At 40.9% G+C, this 13,679-nt stretch overlaps 1 protein-coding gene across 1 annotated transcript in view; it reads right to left on the bottom strand.

The window, feature by feature from the left end:
• Positions 1-12,096, bottom strand: part of LYL1 (LYL1 basic helix-loop-helix family member) — a 35,150-nt gene extending 23,054 nt beyond the window's left edge. The window contains exons 1-2 of the mRNA XM_077470327.1: positions 11,901-12,096; positions 7,587-7,945 (exon numbers count right to left, since the gene is read on the bottom strand). Coding sequence (XP_077326453.1) covers positions 7,587-7,930 — 344 coding nt within the window. The 5' untranslated portion in view covers positions 7,931-7,945; positions 11,901-12,096. The remainder of the gene's footprint in view (positions 1-7,586; positions 7,946-11,900) is intronic.
• Positions 12,097-13,679: the final 1,583 nt, after the last annotated feature.

Consider the following 13,679-nt stretch of genomic DNA (forward strand, 5'->3'; position numbering starts at 1 on the left):
ACATAAAATAAAAGAAAATCCCTGATCATACCCCCAGATTAGTACAGTATCACTATGGTTACACTACATTTTTACTCTAAAGACAGGATAAAAATGAAAAAAAAAAAAAAAAATTAAAAATTTTTTACATACTGTCACCAGTATGTAAAAGAAATTGAGAAAAAAAAAAAACTTTATCTAATTTTTTTATTTTCCCAAAAAAGTGACAAAAAATTACAACTTCATAAAAACTCGCCATTGGACTATCTACTTTTCAAAAAAGGGATTTCCATTTGGGGATGTATTTGTACTGTACTGGCCATTTTAAGGGCCTCAAGAAATGATACTGCCAGTACATCAGGATCGATCAGTTTTCAAATATATATACCATAGTTTGTAGACTTTCACACAAACCAATTAATATACACTTATTGGGATTTTTTGATTTTTTTATCCAAGGACATGTAGAAGAATACATTTTGGCCTAAATTTGTGAAGAAATTAGCTTTTATTGGATATGATTTATAACAGAAAGTAAAAAAATATTGTTTTTTTTTTTTTCATTTATATAATAAAAAATAAAAAACCTATTGGTAACCAAAATGCCACCAAAAGAAAGCTCTTTGTGTGATTTTTTTAAAATAAAATGTCGTTTGCATATAGTGTTGCCTGACCATGCAATTGCCAGCTAACCACTTAAGGACCAAGCCTCTTTTTGAGATTTGTTGTTTACAAGTTAAAAACAGTTTTTTTTGCTAGAAAATTACTTAGAGCCCCCAAACATTATACATTTTTTTCTAACACCCTATAAATCCACCCAATAAAATGGCGGTCGTTGCAATACTTTCTATCACAGCATATTTTCACAGCGGTCTTACAAGCACACTTTTTTTGGAAAAAATACAAATACAAAAATATTCAAAATTGCGCCCGCTCGTGGAATGGAGACAAACTTTTACCCTTAAAAATCTCCATAGGCAACGTTTAAAAAATTCTACAGGTTGCATGTTTAGTTGAGCTTCTCGTTCGCTTCTGCGCGCAAGCTCGGCGGGACGGGGCACGTTTAAAAAAAAATAAAAAATTATTTATTTATTTATTTTACCTTTTATTTTGTTATTTTTACACTGTTTCTTTACACTGTTTCTTTTTTTGTTTTTTTTAAAGTGTCAGTTTTATTCCTATTACAAGGAATGTAAACATCCCTTGTAATAGAAAAAAAATCATGACAGGACCTCTTAAATATGAGATCTGGGGTCAAAAATGCAATAAAAAAAATGGCCCTCTAAGAGCTATGGGTGGAAGTGACATTTTCGCCCAGCAATCATATGGAGACAGGTGGGGGCCATCTTCCCCTCACTTGTCTCCATACCCAGCATGGATCAACATCCAATCGCCTCCGCCGCTGCCGCTGCCGATGGCTCCGGTAAGTAGCGGAGGGCACCGGAGTGCGGCGGGAGGGGGCCCCCTCTCTCTCTGCCGATAAATGTGATCTTGCAGCGAATCCGCCACAGAGACCACTATTAACGTAAACTGGACCGCCGGCCGAAAAAGAGGATACTGGGGTTATGGCAGCTAGTTGCTGCCATAACAACGATATTCCTCTGCAAATTTAGGATGTATATCGGCGTGCGGGGGTCCAGAAGTGGTTAAAGTAGCTGAATAGTAAAAAATGCCCTGGTCCATGAAGAGGGTAAAATCATCCACATGTCAAGTGGTTAAAGAATTACTGTATAATGCACCAAAGTAAGGGTCAATGCAGGGTCATCATAGTGTAGCCAGCAAATATCCTTGGTGTGGGCTCTGATCAGGTAACTCACAGTATATACTCACATTCAAGATGTATGTCATGCCGCGTACACACGATCGGACTTTCCGGCAGAATAGGTCTGACAGAATCATTCCATCGGATATTCCGATCGTGTGTGGAATAATCCGATCGTTTTTCTTAAAAAAATTCCGACTGACCTAGAAATAGAACATGTTTCAAATCTGTCCGACGGACTCAATTCCTATCTGGAAAATCGTTCGTCTGTATGCTGGTCCAACGGACCAAAGATGATGCAAGGGCTGCTATTGGCTACTGGCTATTGAACTTCCTTTTCTAGTCCCGTCTTATGTCATTGCGTTCACAACGAACAGACTTTTCGAACATTTGTGTGTGGTCAAGTCTGTTCGTTCGGAAGTCCGTCGTAACTCTGTCGAAAGTACGTCGGGAAGACCGTCTGACCTTTTCTGTCGTAAAGTCTGGTCCTGTTTACGTGGCACCTCCAGCAAATCCAGCACTGAATGTACTGTATATAATGGCAAGATGTGCTGAGGTGTGCTTCAGGATCTATTGATGTTGGCTGCTGGGGGATCTGTTGTTGCTGGAGGGGGGACTATTTTTGTGTGGTTGTCTACTGTTGCTGGAGAGGTCTGTTGTTGCTGGTGGGGGATCCATTGTTGCTGAGGGTCGCTTGTTTCTAGAAGGGAATTACTGTTGATGCTACTGGGGGGGGGGGGTATTTGGCTGCTGAGAGATCTGTTGTTGCTGCTGAGGGGTGCAAGGGTCCATTGCTACTGAGGGAATCTATTGTTGCTGGAGGGGCGTCTATTGTTGCTGGCTACAAGGGATCTATTTTACTGCTTTTCTTTTATCATTACAAATTCCATACAAATTACTTAGCAACACAAAATGGTGCTTGGCTCTTTATTCTCTAAAAGGGGCCGTACTGGGAGGTGGGTAGGGGGTGGAAACAAAGGATGGTGCTCAGAGGTGGGCAAGGAGCGGAGACAAGAAATGACTCAGTAGGGGGGAGTTCCTGCAGCTAATCTCTGAGAAAAAAAAGGGTTCAGGGCATTTGTAAAAGAGCTGGGACACTTTTGGTTGCCCCAAGGAGAGCTGAAATCCCGTGTGCGTACAGTGAGTGTGGCCAAATTGTGAGTGTTATGCATGGAATGCAGGGGTCAGGAATACTTAATGTACAGAATGCAGGGAACAGGAGTATGTAATGCAAAGTAGGAGTCATGAGTACAAAACAAAAATAGGATGGGGAGAGTTGGAATTTGGGAGAGGAGAGGGCTCAGGGGCAGACTGACAACTCACTGGCCCTCAGGGCAATTTGAGATCATGTCATGCCCCCTGTGTCCCCTGCCTACACTCAAGCCACACTCACACAAAGCACCACCTACATATTGCACTGCCAACATTACATGCGTTCATCATTTCCACCTTTAGCTGCAGAGGCAGCAGCCAGGGCCGTCTTTAATATCGATTGGACCCTGGGCAAAATTTTTCTTGCCCCCCCCCCATGCAGTTTCACTCTTCACCTGCTCTGAGACATACAATAAATAGCAGCTACACTTAAAATCTGTTTACTATATCAGATCAGGCAGCAATTGCGATTGGCAGCGGTTACAGCATATCATTACTGCTTACTGACTGGTTGCTAGCGGTTACAACACACATTACGGTTCACTGATTAGTTGCTAGAGGTTACAGCAAATGATTTCTGCTTGTTGATTGGTTACTAGAGATTACTGTACAGTATTACTGCTCACTGATTGGTTGCTAGAGGTTACAGCACATAATCTCTTCACTGCAAGGGGGCATGATATACATATGAATGCCCCTTTATTTACATCTCAATGCCATCAGCCGCCGCTATTTACGTATGAATGGTTATTTACATGTAAACACAGGATCTGCAGGTGAGTCATCTGTACACAACAATAAGGCAGAGCTGGGCAGCATTAGTACCAGCACTTCACACTGAGATATTGGGACACAGCACAGGACTAAAACTTCAAAGGACAAGGGAATTTAAACTGGGATAGTTGGCAAATATGAGGCAGCTGCTTTGGGCCCCACAACAATGACAGGGCCCAGGGCAGCTTCCCCTTTGCCCTGCCTTAAAGATGGCCCTGGCAGCAGCTGAGGATTTACACTTGCTGCCGCAGGAATTTTACACCCTGTTGCTTTTGGTGGGTAATCGCGACCCATTCAAGTGAATAGGGCCACTTTGCAAACACCCTGCAACCATGTGCAATGCACGCAGTTGCAGTATGCAAGTGTGGGATCCAAGGGGTTAAAGCAGGTGATGAGGAGGTGATACAATGCCTCATTACCGCCTGCTTTAACCTTGTAGTGTACTGCACAAAGTCACGCTTGGCAGGCACTACACATGCAAAGCATGACGGGGAGTATAATTCCTGCTGCAGCTGCGACATGTGCACACCCCACACCCCCAGTTAAAAGGGGTGCAGTGGGGGGAGAAAACAGTGCTCAACTATGGAGTTTTACCTCCCCAAACTGCAAATGCAAATGTAAAGAAGGCGTTACTGTCCTTGTCCTAAACCTCAAATCACAGTTGCTTTTAGGGGACCCCTTGGTTGAGGACAGAGTGGGAGCCCTGAGATAAGGACAGAGAGGGGCCACTGGGATGAGATCAGAGAGGGGCCCTGGGATTAGCGGCAGAGAGGGGCCTTGGGATAGGGGCAGAGAGGGGCCCTGGGATAGGGGCAGAGAGGGGCCCTGGGTTGGGGGCAGAGAATGACCCTGGGATTGGCGCAGAGAGGGAACCCTGTGATGGGGCAGAGAGGGGCCCTGGAATGGGGGCAGAGAAGGGACCCTGGCATGGGGCAGAGAGGGGCCCTGGGATAGGGGCAGAGAGGGGCTCCTGAAATTAAGACAGAGAGTGGCAGGTGACATCTTTTTGATTTGGGGGAGGAGGGGTAAGAGGATATGTATTGGGGGGTGCTTTCGGGGGGAAAGAACCCCCCTTTCATAAAGAGTTATCTCCTCTCCAAAAGCACCCACCAACACATACCCTCTTACCCCCCATCACTCCTCCATGTGTGCATCCTTGTTACCTGCCCCTCCCCCCCCATCCAAACTATCCACACTCAGAAAATCAGCGCGGCTATTGCAGTGTGGGATCTCCCCTCCGTGGCTCTTCCTCCTCCTGTCTGTGTACATCGAAGCCGAGGAGTAGAATCAGAGAGCTCTGTATGATGTGCAGGCTGAGGGGGGAGAGAATCTGGTGACAGCTGCCGCAAAGGGTGATTGCTGCTGTGATAGACTCACCCAGGGCAGGGGCTTTTGGAGGGGACTGAATGCTATAATTTTGCCTACCAATTATGGGCCCTGGATTTTAAGGGAACAATACTCTTTGTGAGGTGTATGTCTGGGGACCTTTTTTTTGGAAAAAAAAAACAGTTTTGTGCTTTAAAAACAAAACAGTAAAGTTAGCCCAATGTTTTTGCATAATGTGAAAGATGAAGTTACGCCGAGTAAACAGATACCCAACATGTCACCCTTCAAAATTGCACACACTCGTGGAATGGCGTCAAACTTCGCTACTCAAAAATCCCCATAGTCGACGCTTTAAAATTTTTTTACTGGTTAAATGTTTTGAGTTACAGAGGAAGTCTAGGGCCAAAATTATTGCTCTCACTCTAACGTTCGCAGCGATACCTCATATGTGGGCGGGACTTACGTATGCGTTCACTTCTGCATGCAAGCACACGGGGCAGGGGCGCTTTAAAAAAAAAATATTTTTATTGTTCATTTTACTTTATTTATTTCCATTTGACACTTTTTTCCCCAAAAAAAATTTTTTTTATCACTTTTACACCAATTACAAAGAATGTAAACATCCCTTGTAATAGGAATATGGCATGACAGGTCCTCTTTACAGTGAGATATGGGGTCAATAAGACCCCACATCTTACCTCTAGACTGGGAAGCCTGAAATAAAAAAATGTAAAAAAATGATTCTGGCTTTGATCGTAGCGGTGAGTCGGTAAAAGCGAGAGGGGGGGACGTCCCCTCTTGCCTCCCGTAAGAATGATCAAGCAGTGGAACAGCTGCTATGATCATTCTTATGGCGTAGGGAATCGCCGGCTGAAAAAGCTGCTATCTGAATGATGCCTGTAGCTGCACCCATCATTCAGATATCCCCGCACAAAGTTAAGGACGTTATATGACGGTCAGCGGGCGGGAAGTGGTTAAAGTGCATTTTTTTAACACAAAGTTGTCCATTTATACAATATTTCTAACACATACCATGTACATACCAAAAATGACAACCCAAAATAGAGTCTCCTACTCCTCCTGAGTACGGTGATACCACATGTGTGAGACTTACACAGCCTGGCCACATACAGAGGCCGAGTACAGAGGAGTATGGCTGAGCATGGCCGAGTATGGCCGAGCATGGCTGGGTATGGCTGGGTATGGCTGAGCATGGCCAAGCATGGCTGGGTATCACTGAGTATGGCTGAGCATGGCCGAGTATGGCTGGGTATTGCAGAGTATGGCTGGGTATTGCAGAGTATGACTGGTTATTGCAGAGTATTGGCAGGGAATTGCTGGGTATTGCAGAGTATTGGCAGGGCATCGCTGGGTATTGCAGAGTATTGACAGGGTATTGCAGAGTATTGCAGGGTATGGCTGAGTATTGGCAGGCCATTGCTGGGTATTGCAGAGTATTGCAGGGTTAATTGTTATGGAGCAGCGCTGTGGGCACTACAGATCTAGCCCACAGAGCTGCTGCCACCAATCTCTCCCCTCCACTGTACCGATCGGTACAGAGAGTGATCGCTCCGTCATTTGCGGCCGTCATCGCGGCCGTTTACCGTGATCCATGATGCGCCGGGTCCTATGGACCCGGTGGTCAAAAAGTGTCCGGCCAATGGATAGTGTCCGCCCCGTACTGCGCAGGCGCATCGCTTGCACAGTACAGAGGAGAAGAAGACTCCAAAAGTCTTCGAAGAAGAACGGTGCCTGAGTCCAGGTGCAAGCCCCACCATACAAGTGGACATACGGTTGCACATAGTAACAGGGCTCCTTGCGGGCTCGCTTCGCTCTCCACGCTTCGGGCACGGCCTCTCTTCGCTCGGCTATTTTTTATTCTAACTCTATGTCCACCTGGATGGTGGGGCTTGAACCTGGACTCACAGCGCAGGCGCTGTTCTTCTTTGGAGACTTTCGGAATGTCCTTGTCCTCCGTACTGCGATCGATACATCACCGGTTGTTAATCGGTTAAATAAAACATTTTAGAAAATTACTAGTAGGTAAATCAAACAAGAATGAAAGATGGAAATCTACATATTCCTGGCTATTAAACAAACAATGGCATCAGATTTGAAACAACCAATTGTGTACTTCCAAGAAGTTAAACAGAGAAAAATAGGCACTACAATACTGGAGAAGTCGGCCTGACCGATACCCAACAAACTATCTTTAAACGTGACCTTCTTGGATAGACTACCATCAATGAACTTGAGTGGATTTAGAACTATTACTTTTATGAAAAGTCATATTTTGCACCCCCAGTCAGGTCCCTGCAAGAGTCTCCCACTCGACCGATTTACCGACCTACTTCTCTAAAAGAAGTGACTTTAGCAGAATGATCTTAATAAGGGCACCAAACATTTTGTGACTACAGGTTGTGAAAATCAGAACCTTCCAACAGCATGAGGTATTCCAGCACATATTTATAACTGTATTTTATATATTTATATACACTTGATTGCAAATGGGATACCTTGGGCAAAGGCAACCACAACCTTACTGAATGACGCACATTATAATTAGGTTTAGTCTTCTAGGTTTACGTCTTACCTGGATAGATAAGGGTGAGCATGGAACTGTGGAGAAAATATTGGTGTCCGTATCCCTGGAAGTGTCAGCATTAGAGGGGGAACGGGGCGTAAAGTAGTGAGTTCTGGCCGCAGTGCCACCCGGCTATGTCCCAAGCTGATGACAGGCACATGGGCAGGTAGTTCATCTTTTGGTCGCTTTTCATCTGTGGCAGGCTTAGAAGGAGAAGATGGAGAGCCACATGGATGGGGAGCAACTGGTGTACTGATTGTCACATCAGATTGTCTCTCTGCAGGGCTACCATCTTCATCCATTGTAGCATGTGGGTAGTCCAGAGGTACGCTCTTGTCATCAGTAGGACACATGGGCACACAGTTCACCTGAGAAGGAACATAACAGATCAGATAAATTATCCTTGCCGTGAACCCCCCCCCCCCCCCCCCCCCGAGTACCTTATGACCAGTCTAGGTTATATACACTGCCTGCTATCAAACATCAGGTATCCTTAAGCTGACCATACACTAGTTTAATTTTGTTTAAAATTTTAATTTTAAGAACGTTTGTTCAATTTTCAAATTTAGTGAGTTCCAACCATTTTTGGCCGAGGTAACAAGAAAATATGAAGGAGCAGGATGCAACATTTTTCTTGAATAAACTATTTTTTAACAGTGGTAGATAGAATAAGGGCCCATAATGGAACCAGTGTGTGGTTAGCAGAGGCACTCATTCAATAAAAAGGTGCTTCCAAGTGGATTCTTCAGAAAGGTTGGTATTTATTGAGCATGAAAACAGGTTAAAACACCATCAATGTGTTTTGTGACTCTTTAGTGGTCACTTCATCAGTAATAGGTAGGTGGCACAGTGGTGTAGTGGGTAGCACTTTCGACTAACAGTAAAAAGGGTCACTGGTTGAAATCCCCACCATGACACTAGCTACCCGGAGTTTGCATATTCTTCCTGTGTGGGTTTCCTCCCACACTCCAAAGACATGCTGGTAAGTTAATTGGCTTTTGTCTAAATTGGCCCTAGTATATGAAGGTGAGTTAGGGACCTTTGTTTGTAAGTGCTGCGTAAATTGACGGCACTATATAAGTACCTTAATAATAATAAAAGGTGTACACTTTAAAGTGTAGGGATCTGTATGCATCCCTTCGGCCCAGAGTATGGTGTTTTTGTAAAAACTGTATTCTCTGGGCTGAAGCAACGCACACAGATCCCTATCCCTATTCTGATTGGTTTCTACGGGATGCTGCAATTATTAAATGAGGGGGGTTTATTATATTGGAGCTTCTATAGTAACATTTACAGTATGACATCATGACTGCGTGTATGATTGAATACAAGAAATGCATGGGCTCGGAACACGTGGCCTAAGCACTGCACGCGGCCTGAGCCAGGAATCAGGAAATTCATATAGTTTTGCTTTTCTTATTTTTTCTAATATTTACACACTATTATGCAACCATATATTACAATCTCATCTAACATAATAACGCGTACTGGGTTTTGTTTCTATTGTCATTGTTTAATTACTATTCTTTTTAAAAACAAATAGGAATTTCATATACTGTATACACAAAGTCCTTGATTAAACAAAAATGATAAATAATCTATGAAAAAAATATTGCACAAGTAAATGTACACATTACCCACAGCAGATTCCAGCTGTAATTTTTAAAGGTTACAAAATAAAAATATACCTCAGAGATAGATAGATAGATAGATAGATAGATAGATAGATAGATAGATAGATAGATAGATACAGTACCTTGAAAAAATATTCATACCCCTTCAAATTTTCCACATTTAGTCATGTTACAACCAAAAACGTAAATGTATTCTATTGGGATTTAATATGATAGACCAACACAAAGTGGCACATAATTGTGAAATGAAAGGAAAATGATAAATGGTTTTCAAAATTTTTTTACAAATAAAATGTGAAAAGTGTGGGGTACATTTGTATTCAGCCCCCCTGAGTAAATACTTTGTAGAACCGCCTTTCACTACAATTACAGATTAATATGATAGATTCATTTTAGAAATATATAATAAAGAAATAGATACACACAGATATGTGCACGGGTCAGCTATATATTACACAAATAAAATAGAATAGCTGACTAGTTGCTCAGTTGGGTTTTGCACAGACATCGGTAAATAATGTGCCCTGTGAGGATCTGTTGGCTGTGCGCAGCATGCCACCAACTGTCATCAGGTGGGTGCATGTATTGTGTGTGCCATGTGTCGTTGTGCAGGGTGTGTGAAGTGGTTAACAGTCTGCACACATGAAAACTTCCTCTCACAGTTCTCTTTTCCACTAAGAATAGATTTCTGGAGGCCGCCACACGCTCTGATCGTAACAACATTCTGATTTAACCCACCGCACACTACACCCAGCAAATACAACAGGACGCCGAGTATGAGAAATCACCACCCAATGATGACAGAGATCAACATAAATCACTTATTATTTATTTATTATATTTATCCTTACAGCTCCATTGGATTCTGATATACCATGTACCCTACACAACACAGCAAGTATAATGTCCTACCACACAACCAGGCCAAACAGGAGGGTCCAACAAACTGCTAATAATCTAATAGCTAAACAGACAAAACATGTGACTACTAAAGATGGTTGATGGACGGGTGGATGGATGGAAAGATAAATAGCTAGGTAGAAAGATACATAGATAGATAGATAGATAGATAGATAGATAGATAGATAGATAGATAGATAGATAGATAGATAGAACATATGCAGCAATACTATATTATCTAACTATAATTATACATTTTAAAAGATACATCCAAGGCAAAGTTAGATAACAGAAAGTAAAAATAAAGTATTAAAGTGGCTAGCTTAAGAGAGAGATAGATAGATAGATAGATAGATAGATAGATAGATAGATAGATAGATAGATAGATAGATAGATAGATAGATAGATAGATAGATAGTTTGCAGCACTGAGAACGACCCTTACAAATAGATGTAGATTCCTAAATTATGGTATGTCTGCATTTATAACATATAATAACTATGAATTCTATAATTCAATTAATAATTTGATTTAATTATATAATTAAATTAATTATATAATTCACTTAAATACATTGATAAGACAAAAAGATAATAGAAAATTATATAAAACAAATTTTTCAATTAATAAATAGCTAAGACAAAAAAAAAAGAGGAATTAATAGAAAATAAACAGAGAAACTAAAAATGATCAATGCTGTATTCTAGGGAAAATTGGGCATGACCCTTATGATAGATAGGTAGATAGGCAGATAGATTGATAGATAGATAGATAGATAGATAGATAGATAGATAGATAGATAGATAGATAGATAGATAGATAGATAGATAGATAGATAGATAGATAGATAGACTACACTATAGGGGAGACTGAAAATGATCCTTTAGGATGATGGATGGATACCTAACATATAGTACATCTGCGGCAATACTATCTAATCTATTTACCGGCATTATATATTTCAAAAGATAAATACCAAAGACAAAAGCTAAAAAACCTGAAATAAGATAGATAGATAGATAGATAGATAGATAGATAGATAGATAGATAGATAGATCAATCGATCGATAGACAGATATATAGACAGATATATAGACAGATAGTTTTCAGGACTGAGAACAATCCTTACAAATTCTATGTAAATTCCTAAACTATGGTATGTCTGCCAACTATTAATTCTATAATTTAATTAATAATTACATTTAATGATATAATTAAATTAATACATAAAAAAGACAAAAAGATAATAGACAATTATATAAAATTGATTATTCAAATAATAAATAGCTAAGACTAAAAGAAAAATAAATTATTAGAAACTAAACAGATAGAGAGACTAAAAATGATCAGTGCCGTATTCTAGGGAAAATTGGACGTGACCCGTATGATAGATAGATAGATAGATAGATAGATAGATAGATAGATAGATAGATAGATAGATAGATAGATAGAACATGATCCTTACAAATGAGTGACAGGTAGATGGATGGATAGAGACATAGATAGATACCTAAAATAAAATACATCTGCAATAACACTATGCAATCTAACTACGGTAATGATATATTTCAATAGATAAATATCCTAGATAAAAATTTGGATAACATAAAGTTAAAAATAAAATATTAAGGTGGCTAAATGAATAGATAGATAGCTAGATAGCTAGATAGCTAGATAGCTAGATAGATAGATAGATAGATAGATAGATAGATAGATAGATAGATAGATAGATAGATAGATAGATAGATAATTAGAAGACAACACATGGACATAGCGCCCATAGACTTACCCGTGTCACTGTCCATACACCAGCAATACACTACATGACCTTTCTCTTTATCAGGATGGGGGGGTGACAGCGACATACATTCTGTGGGGTCGGTGGAGTATCTTCGTCACCAAGTTTTGTGGGCTCTAGGCGAATTTCTCCTGCATGGTTGATAGAAGTAGAGAATCCACTTTAGAAAGGGAAGGTGGAGTTAGTCTCCAGTAAGGGGAGGGCAGGTTAGTGGAGTCCAGTGCGAGAGGATGGGGGGGGGGGCATTTCCTCCTCTCCATGGTCTGAGGAAGTCTGGGTCTATAGATAAGAGGCAGGGGTCCGGTCTGTCCAGACTGATAAGAACACAATCCTTCCAATCCCTCCCTCCATTCCACACTCATCAGGGACATTTTATACACTCCTATTATTTCTGCATCACACTTTTTTTTTAAAATTCAAAACTAATATCTGAGTTATGGATATTTCTGTGGAATGGCCTTGGATATGTACTAGGTTTAGTCTGGATATGTACTGGCCTGGGTTTAGTCTGTGCACAGTAATTTGTGCACAGGTTGTACGTGTCTTTTTTTTTTTTTAACAAAGTTGATAAACTGCCAAAATCACCATAAGCGTCATTTATTACCAGGCAGGAGATTGATGAGACCCATAGCAACCAGTCAGAAATCAGCAGACCAGACAATTACAGAGTATCTAAACCCAAGAACAAAAATGGAATATATTGCAGATTAACAATCTTTAGATGTGATGGGTACGTTAGGTTTTTCAGGCTTTTGCCTCTTTATTTTTACCTACTAGTAACACACTTCCTGTTTTAGGGTGACAACGCTCATTCACCAAACTGTATCTATAGAGTGTTGTCACCTAAAGTGCTTTAGGGCTACAGAACATTCCCCAATCTTCATATGATGGGGTGGGGGTTTGGGGTGAGAATTTGGAACAATACTAAATAATAGGCAGAGATCATAGGACCAACACTTATTTTTTTCTACTTATTGACCAAACATAACAAAACCCTTTAATTGATATAATAACCACTTGACCTGCGGAAGATTTCATAACCAGGCCATTTTTTGCTATACGGCACTGCGTTAATTTAACTCACAACTGCGCAGTCGTGTGACGCTGTACCCAAATATGTCATTTTTTCCCCCACAAATAGAGCTTACTTTTGGTAGTATTTAAGCACCGCTTTTTTTTTTTTTGTTTTGTTTTTTGCGCTATAAACAAAAAACTGACAATTAAAATAAATAAATAAATAATAATAATATTTTTTTACTTTCTGCTATGATCTATTCAATAAAAATAAATTGAGAAATCGAATTTCTTCATCAATTTAGGCCAATATGTATTCTGCTACATATTTTTGGTAAATGAAATAATATAAGCATATATTGATTGGTCGTGATCAGCACTTTATAGCGGGACTGTGATATTGTGGCGGACATTCTGACGCTAAGGCCTCATGCACATAGGGCGTTAAAAAAATGAGCTGCAAATCCATTTTGCTTTGGCTTTAATGTGCGCTTTAGTCCGTTAGTCCTTAGCAGCGTTTCTCTGCCCTCTTCTATTTTCCACTCCCAAATCCAATTACTACAGCTTAAAAACGCTTCAAGCGGCTTAACACTGTATACAGCGTTAAGGTGCGTTTAGCCCCGTCAGGCATTTTTACAGCTTCAACGCTGCTGCTCCAAAAGCCCTGGAGTTTTTTTGAAGCTTTAACCGCTTTAGGACCGTGATAGAGTGCACTGACACCAGCACCGAGATATAGAGCACTGACACCAGCACCGT

The sequence above is a fragment of the Lithobates pipiens genome, unplaced genomic scaffold (genome assembly GCF_037356315.1).
Source record: "Lithobates pipiens isolate NorthernLeopardFrog02 unplaced genomic scaffold, aLitPip1_a1.2 Scaffold_8, whole genome shotgun sequence".
Lineage (NCBI taxonomy): Eukaryota > Metazoa > Chordata > Amphibia > Anura > Ranidae > Lithobates > Lithobates pipiens.